Source organism: Seriola dumerili, unplaced genomic scaffold, assembly GCF_002260705.1.
Source record: "Seriola dumerili isolate Sdu_G_001 unplaced genomic scaffold, Sdu_1.0 BDQW01000149.1, whole genome shotgun sequence".
Classification (NCBI taxonomy): domain Eukaryota; kingdom Metazoa; phylum Chordata; class Actinopteri; order Carangiformes; family Carangidae; genus Seriola; species Seriola dumerili.
The window spans coordinates 700,627-720,973 of record NW_019174404.1 but is presented as its reverse complement, the minus strand read 5'-3'; the positions used below and the strand labels follow the sequence as shown (position 1 = coordinate 720,973).

The following is a 20,347-nucleotide window of genomic DNA, read 5'->3' as shown; positions in this document are numbered from 1 at the left end:
TGTCAGGATGTATTGGTGAGATGCATCATACCCCCTCCCCAAGTTTCATCAAAATCCAGTCAGTGGTGTCAGATGTATTCCATGTGACAACAGTATGAATACATGAATAATATAGCACCCCACAGCCCACCCCCCCACCCCCCATCCCTCTGGTTTATGAACGTCATTTAAAAATGCTGGATTGCAGCAGTGAGATGCATCGCTGACTAAGTTTGATCGCTCCTGACAAGGGGATGGAAAAATGTAATCCAATTATTAAATTCAGTTCAGTTCAGATTATTTCACCAGTGATTCAGTGGATCATAACGTCTCTCATTCATTCACCGCTTTGTTTTGATTCACTTAAAGGAGCAATCCACCTTTTTCTTTTTCTTTTTTTACACAGTTTGACCCTTCACCTCTGCTGCATCAGTTTGACCTTTTTCTATTTTTAATCTGGCTCTTCTGAGTCCACTACTAAACTACCGGAGAATCCTTTTTAAATGATTTTTGACTATTTAACCATGTATTGAAATAGCTTTGTAAAAACTGACAAAACTGATTTGGTTAACTAGTTTCACACACGCAAACCTGACACCAGGGTCTGCAGCTCAAACTCACAGAGCTGCTCAGTAACCTCCGACAGACACGGAGCTTGTGTCTCTGTTCTGTCTAGTTTTTTCACGTTATTCAGCAGCTGAAAAAAAACAAACAGTTTATTTCACTAGATTTGTTTGTTATTTGTTTCTTTGGGGCTCAGTTGACTGATTTTTTTCTGAGTCAGTGGTTTTACGTTCATGTGAAAGAGTGTACAGACAAGTCATCCACAGACCAGTCTCCTACTCAGTTGTAATCATGGGGGACCACAGCGTGACACTAATCTGTCCTCTGTCTGTCTCGTCTTCCAGGAGTCCCACGTATGGCTCTGTCTGTGGGAGGGAGGGACTGCCTGCGCGCCGGAGACACCTGTTCCAGCGACGACACCTGCAGCCCGCGGCTGCGCACCCTCAGGCAGTGTGTGGCGGGGGACGGCAGTGTGAAGCTGGGGCCTGGGGCGCGAAACCAATGTGAGAACGCCATGACGGCGCTGCTGTCCACCCCTCTGCATGGCTGCCAATGTAAACGAGGCATGAAGAAGGAGAAGAACTGCCTGAGTATCTACTGGAGCCTGCACCAGTCTGTGCTGCACGGTAAGACCGGCATTCACCCACAGAATCTGATGGTCCTGCCCCCCCACCCCAGGAGGTGGGTGGGAGCAGGTACAGTATGTCACGTATGTGGGATTATCAAGTGTGTGGCGCCCATTTCACATGAATTAGGTGTCCGCCTCCAGGCGGCTCAACAGAAATGAAAAGAGTGATTATTGTGTCAAAAATAGTTCAAACGGAGGCTCTGATTCCTTTTGTTCCATTCACACTCATTGTATTTCATCACTTCTGTGCTTGTTTCAAATGCTTTGCACTGTCATTGTCATTTCATACACTTAGCCCCATTATTTGTGGTGCAGTTACATTCAAATTTGTGCATTTAGTGCATACTATTATATTCAGAACAAATGAGAACTGGGGCAACAGTAGAACAAGGCTGACAATATCCTGCAAGTCAAATGCAAATGTAAAAGACATGAGATGGAGACAGTAAACTAATAAAACCGATAGTAAAGCTCAACATACATCAGTCATCGTTCTTACCGGGCCAGAGTGAGAGTGCAACAAATATTCATGAGGTACAATATATACAACAAGGTAACACGTTATTCCCAGTAACGTTCACTTTGGTGCATGTATGGGCTCACGCATGCTGCAGGTTGCACAAAGGCCACGGTGTCTTCACAGCTCCTTCAGTGAGCTCACGCTGCTTTAAGAAACCTACATATTAAAGTGCTGATTGCCAGACCTGTCTTATAACTGGAAGTGCTGATGAATGGTTTCTGACCTGGTATTAACCGGCTTCTCTCGCTGCGTTTGCAATAACACTTGAGTTTACTTCCGAGTTTAACTTCTTTTGCAGGAAGTTAAAGTTGGAGCAGGACGCAGGTTCACTGCACATCAGTTGTTATTGTTAACTAGACTGATTGCCAATTTGTTTGGGAATCCTGCATAAAACACTCATGGTCATTTTGTGACCCTGTGTTTGTAGAGACGTCCAAATCTAGTCTTTCAAATGTGTGTTGGTTCATTGCCGAGAGATGGAGAATAATAAATGGGAAGCCGGGGTCAATACAATGAATGTGAGCCCAACTATGCTAATCAGACAACGGCTAAATACTCGCTAACGGTACTTTTTACTTTGCTAGCCTCAAACCCGATGCTGCGTTCAGGTGAAAACAGACCATAATATGACATGATGTTTAACTGTTGCGGTGGTAACTCATAGTGGGTGTGATTCACCTCGTCAAAGACTCGTTAAAGGCTTCGCTTCCTATTACAAGTAAAGGATTTAAAGTGTGATAAACTCAGTAAATAATCTTAAACATTCGTACAAATTCAACTTTGAATGGTTTATTTAGATATTGAAAGTTCAGTCTGGATTTGTCAGTAGGGGAAACAACTGTTTGTGTTAATAGGTGCAGGAATGGTTAATATAATTCATAAGAAAAAACGTGAGTCAGGTTATAAATTAATAACAGTGATAATAATGATACATTTTATAAGTTCTTGTGATCGATTTGTCAGAATTTAATAATTAATTAATCCTGTAAAAGATGATTTCATAGACAGGTATAGCCAAGTTGCACTTATTTTAAATCAGACATTCACAGTTAAGAACATATTGGTGTCTGGCGTGTTTCCTTTCTGTCATATGAGTCAGATCATCACTGAAAATAGTCCCTGGAAAATGATGTTTAGTGTGAATTAGAGTGGGAACCCTGGGTTCGCATTATTTCGTCTGTCTATAACTTTGTATGCAATTTTAGAAAATGTAGAAGATTGTTTTTGTGTCAGTGTTTTAGGACATTAATTCAGAGGTTGAGAAAGAGGAAAAATAACATCATTTTGGGTTGTCATGGCAACAGAAACTAACCTCTCTCTTCTGTGCTGGCAGGACTCAGCCTGGTGGAGAGCTACCCGTATGAGCCGGAGGAGAGGGGCTCCGACTACGTTCGTTTGGCCTCCATTGCTGCAGGTAAATGGGCCGCTGCCTTCACTTTCTCTAAAAAAAAACAAAACAAAACAAAAAAAGGTATATTATAGACAATCAAAAGCCTCCATTTTTCCATCTTTCACCAAAACAACTACACGAGTCTCATCCAAGATATACGTGTAAGAAAGAGCAAACAGAGATGTTATTTTGCGTCATTTTGACAGGGTAGACAGGTGGATATGCAGGTGGGTTTGCAAGGTGTTTGATGAGTAACAGCGCACGCTTTGCCTCTGTCTTGCCTCTGAGCCTGTGGGCGAGCCGCTGGGCTGGTATGTGCTGCTGTTAGCCCCCGAGGCACAGATTAATTACCTATTTATTTTAATGCAGCTGGAAGCGGCAAAACTGTAGCGGGTGGGGGTGGTTGGAGACAGAGAGTGTGAAGGAAAGAAATATAAAAGTCACAGTAAGACATTAGATGGAGAGCGAGAGAGAGAGAAAATGGAAGACAGACAGAGCTGGTTTGTTTACTCAAACAACACTACATTCTTGCTTGTGGAGGTCTGGAAAGAGAGAGGCTGCACACAAATGAGGAGTTACATATTTTACTTTTCTTTTTTTTTTTCCACAGAAGAGGACAGAATGTCAAGTGTTTTGTTTTCTCCAATAGCAATTGTTGTCTGGATGACTGAAGCTGGAGATGGAGAGTCTGTGGAACTTCAGTAATGACGTAAATGAAGTGATTAGTATGTAAGGCCTTCAGTCATTCAAAGTGAGGACGCTGCTTAATTTAAACATTCAAATACACTGTGTTTTTTCTCCCCCCAACAAGAAGTAATTATATTAGCTGTTCTATTAGCGTCATACTGGAAGTGCAAGAAGAAAATGGATTCATACCTGTGATACACAGTGTAGTGTCATTCTTAGGTATAACACTGAGCGTTCTCTCTCTCTCAGGAGAAAATGAAAGGAAGCTAACAGTCTATCTTTTAGATCGGAAGTGATGCGTATTATAGCATGGGAATTGATGTGTCCTTATGATGTTAAAGCGCACTAGGTAGTTTTGCATGTTGGCAGCTCCTAATGGCGACGGGGGGACCGGTGTCGAATACACATTTCATGATTTCAGACTTGAAGTAATGCGAGGTGGCGTTGGTAAACCGAGAGAGGCAAATGATTTAGCAGCGGCGTTGAGGGCGGTTCAGGAGACAGTCTGCTCAGCATCCTGAAAGGTCAATCCAGCTGATGTTCAGGTTGTGTAATAGTTATACTCTTCTACTCACCAGTATTGTTGCACGGATAAGAGACCGTGTTAATTCTACTAAACACAGCTTTGCAGTACAGTTTGTTGAAGTTTTAGACGATCTGAACTTTAAGGCATGCGTCTGAAATATTCAGATTTTTCTGCACAAGCTGGTTAACGGATGATTCCAATTTATTACACAGGTTTGGCCATTGTTTCTATTAGTTTCTAATTGATAATATTGCTCTAAGCTAGTGCCTTAGATCTGGGAATACAGTGACATCTCAAACTACTGATCAGACAGGTATTACATAACAGACAACATTGTTTAACCCCTGGATTAGCCGATTTAGCTGGACGATAGGTTGTTGTTGTACATATCCAAACATCGAATGCAGCTGACCTATTGTACCATCGGGCGTCTTGCAATGAAGTATTATCACCAGTGCAAATGAAGCAGTTTAGGTTTTTAGCCTTGCTAAATTGCTGCTGTGTTTACACTCCGTCTAATTGCCCTACTGCTCAGGTTTCTGGCCCCTTCACACTTCACTGTAGGGTCGTTGCCGTTTTCCTGGCAGCAATTAACATACAGTAGTTATCATAGAGCACAATGTTGTCATAACAGATAAACTAAGAGCAAAAAGCTATGAAAAAAATAAATGCAAGGGAATAATTGATCCTTACCATTCAGACTCAGAAATGATTAAACTCAGGACGTGTTTCAGTCCTCATTAGATACAGTATTTACTTTTGTGTTCGAGCCAGTGTCAGAACGGTTGGTATAAAGATGATAATAGTTAAAATAGGTGTAATAATATTAATAACAATGACGGCAGCACCAATGACAAGACGGCAAAACAAGCGGCCAGAAGGGGCTCTGATAGCTAGAGACAATGGCGCCGTTATGACTCATTGGATCATCATACACCCTCAGTCATCATGTGGGTCAACGCTGGGATTGAAAAGTTTGCTACTGGAACAAACTCTACCCACCAAGGACAATCCTCACCGTGGCCTTCTGTGTACAACAACTGAAAACCCATGAAAGGAACAAGACAGGAACGGTTTAGGGAAGAGTATAAAGATGTGATGGAAAACATCTTACACTGCTGCGCTGAACCCAACAGTGACATCAACGTCCAAAAGCTGCCTATAACATCTGGCGAGAAAAACCAACCACCCCCCCCTGCAGGCGGGTTGGACCTGGAGGTCAACAAACCATCCATTAAAAACCAAACGCTTAACGGACCTGGAGCTCGAGAACATCGGAGAAAAAGATCAGAGTGAACATCCCCGACACTTAAGCATCAACAGGCGAGACGACACACCGGCAGCTGGTGAAGAGGAAGAAGAGCGAGCAGAAACAACCGTTGCTCACCCTCCAGAAGTACAACACCAAGCGGAGGCAGTCCAGGAAGAATACAACGATGGGAAAGCAGCAGAGATAACAGCAAGGGAATGTCTATCGAAGAACAGCAAGCAATCCCAAAACAAACAAGAAAGAACATCACGCCAAAGAATAAATCTGACTCGCTAATGAAGCTGTCCGACATATCATGGACACACACACACACACACACACACACACACATACAATAGGACAAACACCAAGACAACAGCAATGGAAGAGAAACGTTTGGAAGGAGATTATGAGATTATTGCAAAGTCGACTACCACTCCAGAGTGTGTGGGGGGGGGACTCCCAACATCAAAGAGAGAAAAAAGGGGAAACGACCGGAACGAAAAGCTCCAAATGAGACCGAGGGATGATAAACCAGAAGCTACAGAAGGTGCTGAAGCAACAGATTCAAGGCAACGTCACACGACACGAGGGGCAAGTTCAAAATAAATTTTTATCATGAGTCGGGCATCAACAAACCCCCCCCCATTATTGTAGAAGTCAGGGAGTAAAATCTGCCGTGTGCTGACTGATGATGGATGATGATGATGCTGATGAAGGTTGAGTGGCAGCGGCGGATCTGTATCCTGCGGCCTCAAGAGTCGAGAGACGCCTGCAGAGCGAGGACAAGGAGACAGAGGACAGAGAGGAAATGCACAAACGACAGAAGAGAGACAGAAGTTAACGACATGCAGTGTGAATAAACATAGTGTGAAAATGTTGCTATAACCAACTTGCAAAACGAGACCCAGGCTGTAGAATAACAGCGTCATCCTTTAATTGGTGATTCGACTTCTCGTGGTTGCATTTTATTTTATTTGCTATTTAATAATATTTAAATTGAAGTCGGTAAAACAGTGGCATCTAAATAAATAGAGATTGGTGTTTTTTTATTTACAGGAGGACTTATACATAAAATAACAGATGATACTTCAGATTGTCTGCTTCAGTTTTTAAACTTGGCTCAGCCTGATGTTTATGTTTAGAAAACTGAGATTATAGAGGAGAGACGGAGAAGTCACAGCATTATATACTGGCATACCACAGCCACCTCTCCTGTGTTTATCCGCTCTGTAGCACAAGCAGACATATACTCCCCCACAGCACCGCGAGCATACACTGCGGCTCCTCTCAGGCTCTCCTCCATTCCTTCATTTTCACGGATCTTCCCACAACATCTCGGCCAGCTGTTCTTCAAACCCACTATGGATCTGGGCAGCGCGCTGCGGCGGCGATATCAGCTCGGCACCATTCATGATTTCACAGAAAATCAGCAGGCACGCGGCAGCATTCACCCTCGTCTCCATAACCAATTTGTTTTTCTATGGGCTCGTTGTGCATAATTGAGTTGAGATCACAGATTAGGGGAAATGGGATAAACTCCTCACCTGTTTGTGGGAGACAGCGGGTGAGTGTAAGTGGGAGAGATTGCACAGAAGAACAATGAGGAAAAAACTTAAACCGCTCCAATTTAGTCGATGTCCCCTTCAACATGCTTGATCATATGTTTTGTGACCTCGTGCATAAGCTGCTTATTAAAATGACACCGCTCGTTTGGGGCTGCTTTGACTCGCAGCTACATCAGACCCGCACTGTACAGCCTCCTCGTAAATTCCACTCCAGTGACTCCGGGGGAGGTCAAAGTTGACGTCCATGCCATGCATCCCGACAAGCCGACTGCCAAAACAACAAAGATGTGATTAATGGATGTTTTTCCGCCCTTATAGCATCTCTCTCTCAAACAAAGTAATGACCCTTTTCAGAGATGTAAGCCGCCGCCACAGCTCATCATATTTTGAGGAGTATTCAAACAACATGGTACAACCCCTCCCGCCCCACCCCCCCCCATTGCCAATTAATCAGGTAACTAAACTCAAGTCGGTGGTATTAAGAAAGTGCCTCTGTTAAAACACATTAGATGTTCTGCACCAAGAAATAAGCTTTTTAATGCATCATTAGCTTCTATTAGTCTTTGAAATTGTTTTTCCTGACTAAGATTTTCTACTTCATGCACCACGGTTGTAAGGCAAATACCAACAGTTTTGTTTTCTCCGGGTCTCTGGTGCAGTAGGTTGGCCAGCGGCTTTGTAAAGCAATGAGGAATTGTACTTTGCTTCGGAGACGATTCAGTGACTATGAGGGTGAAGTGCAGAGTTTTAAACTGGAGGATGTTTACTGGATTAGGTGAAGCGGTTTCTAGCACCGTCATTGTGCTGCAAAGTGCAACATGTCAAGGGACTGTGTATAAAATAAATACATTTTTTAAAAAAAGGCTCCAGTTCCTGCATTGTTCACCCAATATGAATGTGACCAGCCTCAAAGACGAAGAGGGTTAGGGTCAGCAGCTTTGAAGGGTTTGTAGCTGGCGCCGCTAGATTTAGATTTAGTAGTTACAGACGACAGCAAAGGCAATCAGTGTCACGGCCCGAAGAAAGAATCAAAGAAAAGTGTTAAATGTTTTTTTTTTTTGTCTCGTATAAAAACAACATGAGCTCTTTCTTTCTGCTCATCTGCGTGTTCGTTATGTTCCAAACACCAGCCGAGTCGTCAATTACCTGCAAAACACCTCAGAGGTTTATGGAAATGAAAAGGCAAAACATGGCAGTTGTGTATTATATTATTATTTATATGTGATGGTGTAGTTGTCGTTATATTCTTCTGCATGTGCATATACTAAAACTGAAAATAACTTCTATAAATATATACAGATATAAAACATCCGGTTTTTAATGTACTAATCCTATTTAATGTATGATATATATTATTATACGATTTCCTAATATATATGAGGTAATAGTTTGATATTTAGCATCTTTTTCTAATGTCAGCTGTTGTGAGCTGAATTGCTCTGAGCTCACGTTAATAACTGAAGGCGACTCAGGTGAATTTTTTTATGGACTCTTTTCTCCCTCTTGGATTAGAGTGGGTGGACAGTAAGAGGACAATAATCAAAGAAATTTAAGTAGGAAAGGGACTGACAATAAAAGGGATGAGGACAAAAATAGCATTTTGAACAGTAATGGAGACGTGTGTGTGTTTGAGAATTTGAGAACACTGCAGTTAGACATGTCCGTGTTTTATGAATACAATGAAGCTGGTGGGTAAAATGTCACCATAATAGTTAAAAAGGGACAAAAATATTCAAATAAAACCCAGTTTTACAAATACCAGATTTTCCTTTTGTGCTTACAGGCAGGTCTGTAACCTCAGACACCTTATTTTCAAAATTCACTGTGGTGGCGTTCTCCAGCCAAAACAGCAGAATCTGTCACTGTCTGAAATACTCAGAGACTTCACTGTAGATTTAACATTTTGATATGCGATGATGAATAATTACAGAACCAGGCCTGCGACTGGAAAAACAAGCTGGCGCGTGAGTGCACCGAGCCACCAGTGGCTCCGGTGAGGAACAGCTCAGGAGTGTGGTTGTACTGGGCAGCTCAGAGGTGTAGATGTGTGTGAGGCATGAATGTGAAGCAGGATGTTCCTGGAGAAGAGCATGCATGCTCAGCAAGTCTCCTCTCAATAAATAATGGCATAAAAAAAAAAACACACAATGACAAGGATTTCACATGAAAACCTATGTGCATATTCACTTTCACACACATATGGCCACTGGATGCAATTTGTCATCCACCCTGCAGTTCCATCAGGTCCTCCCATCCTACCCCACCCCCCCCACCCCCTCTCGGCTGCTTAGCAGTTAAGTTGGGAATAACCTATGCTTTGTGATGGGTTGTTAGCTTGCTCTCCAAGGCCATTCATATTTTATGTGACAGCTTGGCGAGAGCCGAACTCACCAGGAGACACAACTACAGGCAGTTTACAAATTAATGAGCGTCGCTATCTGCCAGAGAAGCTGAGTGTCATCATGGCTGTATTGACTGGGAGGTCACTTGGGAAGAAAAAAAAAAAAAAAAAAAAAAAAAAACGCATGATGATGGATTGCGAAATAATGCGGCCAAAAAAAAAAAAAAGCTGGTTATAAAAGGGGCTTTCCACCGCCTCCACAAAGGTGGCTCATTACCACATAAGTCAGAGGGAGAATGGGCACTGAGGGAGGCAGAGACGGACAAAGTTGAGGAAGATGGGATGCAGGAGAAGGGAGAGAGAGCTGACTGGAGGAAGGGGAAGAGGCAGATGGAATAGGGGCTGATGGCAGCCTTGAGAGTAGCAGGCGCACAGCGAGGGGAGGGAGACAGCAGAGGTAGGAAGGAGTCAGGTGAGTCAGGCATGGACCCAGATGTAGAGAGGGAGTGTTTGAAAGATGGATAGATGGATGAAGGGGAAAGGAGCAGTAATTACAGGCCTTGTTGTGCGGTTGGAGAGATGGAGGAGCTGGGGTTTTTTTTTTTTTTTTTTCTGTGCTGCCACTCTGCATTAACCCAGCAGAATAAAATATTCAGCCATTAGGCCTCGGCTGAAACACATCCAGTGCCCGGGCTCATGCAACATTTAAACGCCACTCATGTTCTATTCATTACAAAGGGGCCTATTACATATAATCATCATTTTGGTTTAGTTTGTACTTTAAGAGGCGCACTTCTGTTTTTATCTGTGAATGCAACGCTGCATGTGAGTCTAAAGGTGAGAGCAGCAAGTCAATACTGACTCCAGTTAGGCCTTGAAATCATTGGTAAACATTGCCTGGGATTTGATTTTCTCAAACCGCACAGAGTGTGATGATGAAATGCTTTCTGCCTCCCATTTGTTACTTCTTCTAGAGTCTGAAGTGACGACGGTGAACCGCTGCCTGGATGCTGCCAAGGCGTGTAACATCGACGAGACGTGTCAGAAGCTCCGTACGGAATACGTCTCAGCCTGCATCCAGCCGTCGGCCCGCTCCGGGCCGTGTAATCGACCAAAGTGCAACAAGGCGCTGAGGAAGTTCTTTGACCGCGTTCCCCCCGACTACACCCACGAGCTGCTGTTCTGTCCGTGCACCGACACGGCCTGCGCAGAGCGCCGGAGGCAAACCATTGTGCCGTCCTGCTCCTACGAAGACAAGGACAAGCCCAACTGCCTTGCTCAGCTGCGGATCTGCAAGGCTGACTACGTGTGCAGGTAGAAACAGGAAATGTTGTCTTACATGCTGCCTGTTGCCAAGAGCATTTTACACTTCGTTTTCCTGAGTTGGCATCACTCGACCCACTGAACTGACAGTTTACAGTATCTGTGGCTTCTGTTAAAGGGTTTTACATGTTTTACAGCTCAGCTACTACAAATCACATACACATTACATTAATGATAGATATCTGCTGTTCTGTGTTCTCATTTTGTCTTAACACAGTAAAATTGAATTCGCAGCGACTTGACACTAAGAAATCGGTGAGTCTGGACAGCAAACGCTGATTGATTTGGAAAGTCCTGGTGCGTTCAAATGCTGCTGTGAAGCTCTGATGTCCAAGACTTGAAGCTGAATTAAATGTTTTTTGACAGAGGCAGAGAGTAGACTCCCACATAAATGGAGAGACAAGCTTTGATACACTATATCAGCTTATCGAGTTCTTGTGTTTAACTTGTTAGCAAACACTTGCCTGGGGTTACTGACACATCCAGCATCTTGTTTGATCTGCCAACTCTTGAGAAAACTATCTTGGTGTCTTTGTCTTGTTAGATGTTTGACCAGCTTCACCAGCCACTTGTTTACTTTGGATCTCTGCCGTTTTACACTGGACAGATATTCTGCAGTTGGCTTGCACAAGCTGGAGGGGGTTGTCTGTGAGACCTGGAGCTGCTACTGCTGCCACTGCACTCCACCTGCATATATAAAAGCAGACATGGAGGAAATTAGCATTCATGTGAAGTCATGTTTGTGTTCACCTGATGAACGAATTACAGAGACTCTCCTTTCAGCTTTTAACTGCTAACTGTTGTTTTATTTATTTATTTTTTCACCACCTGGTGGGCGAGTAGTGTACAGTCAGTTTATCAGAGCTTTATATTATTTATTTATTTTACTGAAAACAGCTGTCTGCTGCTGGAAACAGGGTTGGTGGGAGAAATGAGACTGAACCAAAGCATTAAGGTGCTGTAAAACCTAACGACACTAAAAAGCTCTGCTGAGCTATAGATTTGGGTGTAACGATCATCTATAAGAACAAACACTTTCTTATAACATAAACTCTGTTGATTCAGTCTTAATATATAATAAATATGGATTAATGCAGCATTAAAAAGGTGCAGGCTCTGCAACCTAAGACTCAGTCATTAAGTCACGCAGCATTTAAAATGACATAAATACATGGCAAACTGTTCTTAAAAACAAAACAAAAAAAGCACCACAATTAGTCAATTCGCTCAGATGTTCAGCTCAACTTCGGTAAAAATTTTACATGCAAATGTTCACCATTGACCCACAACAATCTGTCTTGACAGTGCTGACCTTTTGAGTGAATGGAGAGTCCGAAACAGACAGAGCTGTTGTAGCTTAGCTGTCTTGAGCAATCCACATTTGTTTAACTGTGTTTGTCAGAGTATATAAACTACTCCACGAAAGAGACGCTGTTTGTTACGGCGGTTGTGAGGCAGGAGTTAACGGTAGAAATATGTCTCTTGAATAAACTGTGTGATTTGACTTCCTGTCCCGTTAGCGGCTAAGCTAACCAGCTTGCTAACTGAGAGCTTGCAAGCCAGCTAGCTTGGAGAGCTATTATAGCTGACTAATGCTAGTATATTCCCAGCTGGCTAGCTTGTCAGTGGTGACAGTTCAAGCACCCCAAGGCCTTCGTTGCAGTTTTACAGCAGCACATGAATGCACCAAGCTAAGAGGCTTCAAATTAAACTATTTCCAACCTTAACTTGGATTATTTAAAAAAAGCACCATGTTGACAGACACTGGATTACTTTACAACAGAGCTGCTGCAAGCTGATTTTGATGACTGAATGCAACATGCAGCGTTATCTTTGTGCTTTGTCCCTCAGGACAATAAATGGCATTGTGTATCTTGGAAGATAGGTCTGGCTGGTATGATATGTTCATTTGAATTTAATTAGTGAGCTGTGTTTAATTAATTCAATTGTTATACTCATTAACTGTGTTTAATTAGTTCAATTAAATTCTGTATTCATTTTCTCGAAGAAGCAGCCATGCAGGAAGCAGACATGTGAAATAGTCATTATTAGAACAGACATTATCACTTGGGATTCACACATGGTTTTCTTGCCAAAGTGCTAAGAAAACATGTATTAACATACATCCAAGACATCATCAGGCTCAGCGAGGACTTTGCAGAAAACGGACCCTATTAGGGTCATCTTCAAATGATCCGAATAAGCATATTTATTCTGAGCTAAATCCCTGTGTACACTGATGAAAACAAAGATTTCTCTCAACTAACAATGTTTTATGAAGTCATTAAAATGCAGAGGGTGTATTTCTCTCTGTCGCTGGAGACCGAAAACATGGAGTTCTCAGACCCATCCAGTCAGCCTCCTCTCTCCGACAGCAAATGGTCGCCAGCATTTAATCTAGTTCCTCTTCAAATGTCAGGAAGACAAAGGGCTTCATCTGTCACGGCTATCGATCAGGCATTATTCTCCACCGCTGTCCCGATGGATGGTGCGTCTCAAGGCCCCTGCACGGCCCGCCAATCCCGCACCAGTCAGCTAGCATTAACCGGCAGCCTGCAGAGGATGCCTTCACTTAGCACAAAGCCTATGAGTTTTACGCACATCCTTGCAATGACATGACAAACGAGGGGAGAGCGGGGAGTTGTGGTGCCCTGAGGGAATCCTGTTGCAAATGCCAGTCGACGGGGGCTGATGATGCGATATGATGGCCGCGATAGCCTTGTATGATGATGATGGTGATGAGGCTCGATGTCTGGGCGGCAGGCAGGAAAGGTGAAGGAGGGGAGGCAGGATGGCTGTGGGAGGAAGTATTTATGTGGAAGATCCATATTTGTCTAATCTCCTCGTGGCCAGGCCTGCCAGACAGCACCCACGGTATTTAGAGAGCAGAGCCAAGGCCTATCTTTGCCCCTCATTGACTCTCTACAGCCTGGCAGCCTTCCAGAAGACAACAGGCTGGGGAAAGTGGTAAGGAAGGAAAAAGAGGGATGAATGTCACCACGGGTGACTGGAGTGGGGTTGAAGCGCCGCAGAGCGGGAGATCTTGAAGGGCGGAGGGAGTTAATGTAGGAGTATTGGGTAGGTAGATGAGCATCGCGGGTTTCCGATGCACTACCTGTCGTTGAGAGAAAGCGCCGGTGCCGGCCAACCATCAGTGACACGATGTGTGCAGCAGCCAAGCACGAGTAAATGATGGATGGCATGTTATTGCTCCCACAGGTCTCGCTGGGCACAGTTCCAGTATGATTGCCAATCCTCCGAGCAGAGCGCCAGTGGCTGCAAGCAGGAGAACTACGGAGCATGTCTACTTGCGTACACCGGCCTGATAGGTAAGAACTAAATCTTTCTGTGCCGGCTCTGGCTCACCCGGCCCCTGTGATGGATCGGGAACAAAAAGGTTTTAAAGGGAGGAAGGTGGAGAGCAGACAAGTGTGCTGAACAGGGGCAGAGAAGAATGAATCAAGGATTGTGATGAGAAGCGCTGTTCAATGATCGATGCAGCGCTGATTAATGCGGCTGCAGCGTGCACGGCCAAGTCGTTGGCATTATAAGTAGTGCAATTACAACTATTGACCGCTGTTTTGAGAGAATTATCCCTGATGTGACGATGAGTGGGAGCAGGCAGAGGCGTAGAACACGGCTTATTGTGCTTCAGATAAAAACTTAACAAAAGATCACATAATGCACAAAAGGTTGTTAAAAACCACTCAGTCTAAACATGTCATTATGGGACAACAATACCACACTGTACTGCTGCACAGGGAGTGTTGTTCTGTGAGGGACTGAAGGAGACAGACAAAGAAGATAGAGACAGAAAGCTGTGTGGCAGTGATTGGCCGTTCTACACTCCTGAAGTAGATGTAGGACTCTGAGGTGTTGTTGTTTGGGAGCCTGGGACCCGGAAAATCAATGAAGGTAAATCAGAACTTTTTTCACCACACTGCCTCAAAGTGCAGCAATTTTGTTTCCCACCTCCCTTAAAAATACAAGCCACAAGGCTATATTACCCTACCCAGTGAATGACTTCCCAATCATTTCCCGCTGAAAAGCTCCAAAGGCTGAAAAGAATAAAAAAGAATACATCTGAGAGACCTCTGTGATGGTGCCTGGACTTTGCACCCGGGGCCGCTGCACTTATCAAAGCGCACCAAGCTGCCTGCCCCGCCAGATATGCATGTTAGAAAGCCAGGACACTAAAAGGAAAGCAACTGTACTTGTTGTTTGGACTGATCTGTGGTAGGATGAAATCGAGCAGCTCTGCCTCTTTTTCTTTATGCATATCACATTTCAAATAATTGCACGTCACGAGAGATCAGAGCATTTTTAGCAAATGTTAGCTTGTTTCCAACACACATTCCTTTAAAACAGTAGATACACATACATATGACTTTGTTGGCTCAGTAACATTGAGCCTTATCAGCAGACGTGATTGAACCAGCCAACATTTGATCACCAGGCTGCCTGCCTAACTAACCTGCCACCCAGTGTCTGTGTCTTTATGCACTCCGCTTTCATCTATTCAGCTTTTCTCTAAGTGAATGCATTTACATGCACACTAATAAGTCAGTCTTAACCTGATTTGGGCAACACTGTGATGATAGAAATTGCCACGTGTGAAGGCATTATCGTAATCCGGGTGAGGTCATAATCAGGCTGAGCATAACAAGATTAAATCAGCCAGAATTCTGCTCGTACGTTCTTTGGGACATTAAACTCCCACCCAGTCAAACTGTGTCTTGCCTTTCTTTAAAAGCTGCACATTTCACGAGGCGTTTACAGTACGAACATCGCTCTAGATGACACGGGGCCACAGGCTGAAGAGCTGGAATAACAAAAAAAAATATTCAGTTCAGCCAAATAAAGAGATGACTTCCTGTTTGTGTGAGCTCACGGTCAGATTCAGTGATTGTATTGTAAAACCAATAATGTGAAAGGTTTTAGTTGAATATGCTAAACTGTGGTGTTCCTCTACAGGAAGCACGATAACTCCCAACTACCTTGACAACTCCACATCCAACGTGGGACCCTGGTGCTCCTGCGCAGCGAGCGGCAACCACAGGGAACAGTGCAACGACTTCCTTGCTTTTTTCCACGACAACGTCTGCCTGAGTGAGTAGCATCAGTAACAGAGAGACCCTCTGGCAACGCGGTAACCATAACAACAACCCCCCCGACAGAGAACCAGGACAGGTGTGAGGATGAACAAAGTCTAACTTATAACAATAATCAAACAACTGCAGCGAGTCAGTCTAAACCCAGTCACTGAACGTTTTTACATTTGTTGCTATAAAGGCATAGTTAAATAAGCATTAATAATATATATATATATATATTTATATTTATAGTTTTTTGCAGAGATGTAGAGGTGAGGATCGATGCCACCCTCATTCTCTTCAGATGTGGAGGTTATTTTAGCTAGTTTAGTTTCATTTATTTTAGCGTGACTGGAAGCTGTCTGACACGTGATCTGTAGACATCGACGCAAAACACAACATCTATGATCTCAGAAAAACATCCCTGGGGAGTGATGGCATCAGTGACATGGTGGAGACTTCACACACATTCACTCTCCATGTGTTTATTTCAGTCAGTGTTGATTTATCTCTTTGCACAAACGAGACTCGCAGACAAACACGCAGCAGCAGACTCCAGCGACGTTAGCCGAACGCTGTGGCGCACAGTAAAGGGTTATGACATGCAATATTATTCTGGTTAGACTTTACTTGGAAATGCAGAGGAAATTATTCATGATAACATAAACATGTCTCCTTCAGCGGCAGCACAAATGATAAAACAGAGGTATCAGTGACTGATAAACCGCAGCTGATGTTGGATAATAATGATTATCCACCAATCCTCTTCAGCGCTTTGCCTCTTTGTTGTAGCTTTTATTCATCCAACAACACCAATAAAACAGCTGTGGTGATAAGAGATCATCCCTCTGAATGAGTGATGGCACCACTGACAGAAGAATGACACCAGTGACAAAGTAATACAAACTGTAGCTGCTGGTGTCACAGCAGACTCTGGAGTTTATTTTGGGTTTTTTATTATTTCTAACAACAAAAGAAGACGAGTTCTCGCAAAGCCGTCGGGATGAGTAACAACGCCAGTGACAGACCAATGACACCGGTGACAGTACAAAGCAAAACCGCAGCTGCTGTCATGTGGTGACAAAACAGAATGTCACTGTTTCTTAAATTTATACCAGGCTTGTGTCTTAGTTCAATTATGACAAAAAAAGAAAAAGCATCAGCTTCTCATCAGACACATTTCACACGTGGAGGAGGATTCCACCAGACACGTTCTGCATCACGTTGTGGCTGAAAATATACGTATTCAGAGGCTTAATTATTCATGTGATCACATGACATGGCGCTTTTTTCAGCTCCTTCCACAGCATCTCTATTGGGTTAAGCTCTGGGCTCTGACACGGCCACTCCAGGTGGATTATCTTTGTTTGAAGTCATCATCATGGTAAAAATGGTGTGTGTGGTAGATTTAAGTTATTGTCCAGCTTCTCCTTTCCCTCACCAGACACGGTGCTGCATGTTCTTCCCAAACAATTCAACTGTAGTTTCATCAGTCAAACCTGATGTTTTGTTTTCTGTTGGAGAGAAGCAGCTTCCTCCATGATGGACACTGAGCTCCGTGCACCGTGATCTGTGTGTGGTAGACTCACGAACAGAGATGTTAACCAGGTCCAGTGATTTCTTTTAGCCCTCAGCTGTTACTCTGAGGTTCTTTGTTACGTCGTGCCGTTGGAGTGATCACAACTAAATCGTCTCCATTTCTAGACAGTTTGACTGTGGACTGACTCCGTAACCCTTTCAGCTTTATGCAGATCAGCGATTCTTGATCTGAAGTCTTCTGAGATCTTTTTTTGTGAGGGCCTGGTTCACATGATCAAATGCTTCTTGTGAATAACATATTCAAAATGTTTGAGTGTGTCAAAGTGTGTCTAACCCACACCTCCGGTCTGGTTTCATCGATTGGACTCCTGACTCCAGTTAGCTTTTGTTGATGTCATTAGCCGAGGGGCTCACTTACTTTCCAACCTACAGTGAATCATTTAATGACGTATCCAGCGTAGACAAAAGCAAAACAATGATCTGTGTGTTATTAGTTAAAATAGATTGTTTTGTTCATTATTTTAATAAGATGAATAACTGACAATTTGAAGACAAAGTTTTGCAGAGATACAGATCATTTCCGGGGGTTCATTCGCTCTGTGTATGATAAAGGTTCGCCCCAAAGTTCAGCCTGATGATTTGTCCTCCAGCAACAATAATAAACAATAACGATAAGAGAGCGTGCTGCATACAGGATGTAAAACTACAGCCTCCCGGTGTGTTACCGCATAAATTATAAATGAGTGGCAGATGTGTATTTAATGTCCTCGTAAAACACAAAAACTTAACAGGCAAAACAACTCGTATCAATACTGGACTGCGGATTCACAGACAGCTTGACGCACGGCCTCTGAAACACTTCCAGCAGACATCTGAACCACGACAGAGAGGCTTCATTCAGTCAACATCTGGCGTTAGAGAGCGGAGGGAAACAGATCCGGTTAAAACCCAGTTTGAAGCGTCTTCTACATCGTAAACCGCCTGGTACAGAACACAAATGTTTCTGTGAGTTCAAAAACAGATACAGCTTACATTTAACAGCTGGCTGGTCAGCATGAGAAGAAATGACCATCAGCTTTGTGTTTTTAAAAAGTCAGGAGAAGAAGACATCACAGTGTTGACAGTGCAAAAACACCATGGCAGCAAACACTCGGTATCAAAGATGGAGAAGGAAAAAACATTAAAACAACAATCTGCAGGAGAAGGGAGGATGCACACGAGAAGAAGAACATAAGAACAGATTAAAAATGATTCATTATTAGTGTCATTTTCTTCTTCATTTGGAGGCTTTTCATGAAACTGTACCTGAAAAAAAAAACCAATCCTCCTCTTACCTTGCTGCAGTATTCACTTTTAACACAAACCATGACGTGTGCCTGAACCCTGACCCAGATGTTTTTGTGACTGGATCTAACCGGACTCTGACCTTTGCTGGTTTTGGAAGACACAGAAAAATGAGGTCCTGCTGATAGGGATATTAGATCTAAAGGGCAGTTACGAGTGATGTGTTTTATGACTTGTCTCTTAGGCAGATATACAGTCGCACAGTGATGGAGCCGTTAGAAGCTTTCCTCTCATCATTTCACTTTAGGGCCTTTGCTCACTTCTTGTCAGGTTGTCTAACGACGTCTAAACCCCCCCCCCCCCCCCCCTTTGCGATGTCGGAATCAGGGATGCTGCGTTTGACGATATTTATAACTTTAAAAAACAGACTACTCCACAATAGTTCCCACTTTCTGCAGCGATTGGCCTGTTACGCAAAGCTGTGAACTTTTCTCTCGAGTTCTCTCCTTTCATTCTTCACCTACTTCTGTAACTTCTGTAACTCTCCGCAAAGTGCGACGCAAAGGAGAGGCTGTCAGTGTTTGCCGTTATCCCCATTTGTAAAATTCACTGAGTTGAGAATTCAAAAGACATGTCACAGAGTTCCTGGAAAGGAGCCGCGCTGCCTCCGAGTGTGGCCGTTTTGGAACAGCTGTTAACCCCGTGAGTCTGTAGAGGGGGTTCGGACGAAACGTTGGGCAGCCTGTTTTGTTTCGTGCGTGACGCGCTCGTTATTGTCCCTCCAGAGGAAATGTGCCATGTAGCAGCCCATTGGAAATACAATATAAAATGGAATATAAATACACTAATGTGTAAACTCTGTACAGATTTACACCCCCCTCCCCTCCCCCCGCCTCCCACGCCACTCGGCATGCATCACACGGTGAGATGATGACATTTGTTAAGATGCTTCTGTTCTCTCTAATGTCATCCTGTAGTGACTTAAACATCCCAGAATAGTCACATTTTTTTTTGTTTTCCCAACTGGTTGATGGATGTCTTGCTTCTCAAGTGAAGCTCCTCATGTGCATCCTGCAGCCAGGACTCAGACTTACTAAGGCAGCTCCTATGTGCTGTTTACTGTAAGCTCCTTAGAGACCCAGCAAAACAAACGTCAGACTGACTGGCCTCATTTCCCTGTGCCTGTGCAAAAAAACAAAAAAACAAACAATAAAACTCCTCTTCCTGCCTGAGCAAATGGCTGAAGCCAAACGGGCGAGTACGTGATAATAAGGATGAACAAGTTTCTAATGGGAAAAGCGATTCATGGACCGGCGATGCACGTCGCACTCTCATCTTAATTGGAGTTCAGTCTTGTTTGCCAGGCTCAGGCAGACCGCACTTCTATATTTGGGGAGAAAGTGTATGTAATGATTTGGCAAGGAGAGTTTGGATTCGAGCCAATAATTGGGAAAATGAATCCGCCCTGGGAGAGCTCCTGAAATGTCTTCTTTTTTCTTTTTCTTCCTCATGTTCCTCATGTAGTCGCAGTGTACAGAGTGAAGTGTTACTCATTCTGACAAGAGCCAAAAGACCCTCCTGTCCTTCAGTGATGGCTCTGTTAAACAAGCGGACCGCAGCATTGTCATTAAATAAATCCTTCTGGTCTGTTTTGGA

General features: G+C 43.6%; 1 protein-coding gene across 1 annotated transcript in view; it reads left to right on the top strand.

Annotated features, from left to right (window-relative positions):
- Nucleotides 1–20,347, top strand: part of LOC111225907 (GDNF family receptor alpha-4-like) — a 127,280-nt gene that overhangs the window by 95,083 nt on the left and 11,850 nt on the right. The window contains exons 2-6 of the mRNA XM_022750952.1: nucleotides 888–1,169; nucleotides 3,025–3,105; nucleotides 10,427–10,766; nucleotides 13,995–14,104; nucleotides 15,750–15,884. Of these exons, the coding sequence (XP_022606673.1) occupies nucleotides 888–1,169; nucleotides 3,025–3,105; nucleotides 10,427–10,766; nucleotides 13,995–14,104; nucleotides 15,750–15,884 (948 nt within the window). The remainder of the gene's footprint in view (nucleotides 1–887; nucleotides 1,170–3,024; nucleotides 3,106–10,426; nucleotides 10,767–13,994; nucleotides 14,105–15,749; nucleotides 15,885–20,347) is intronic.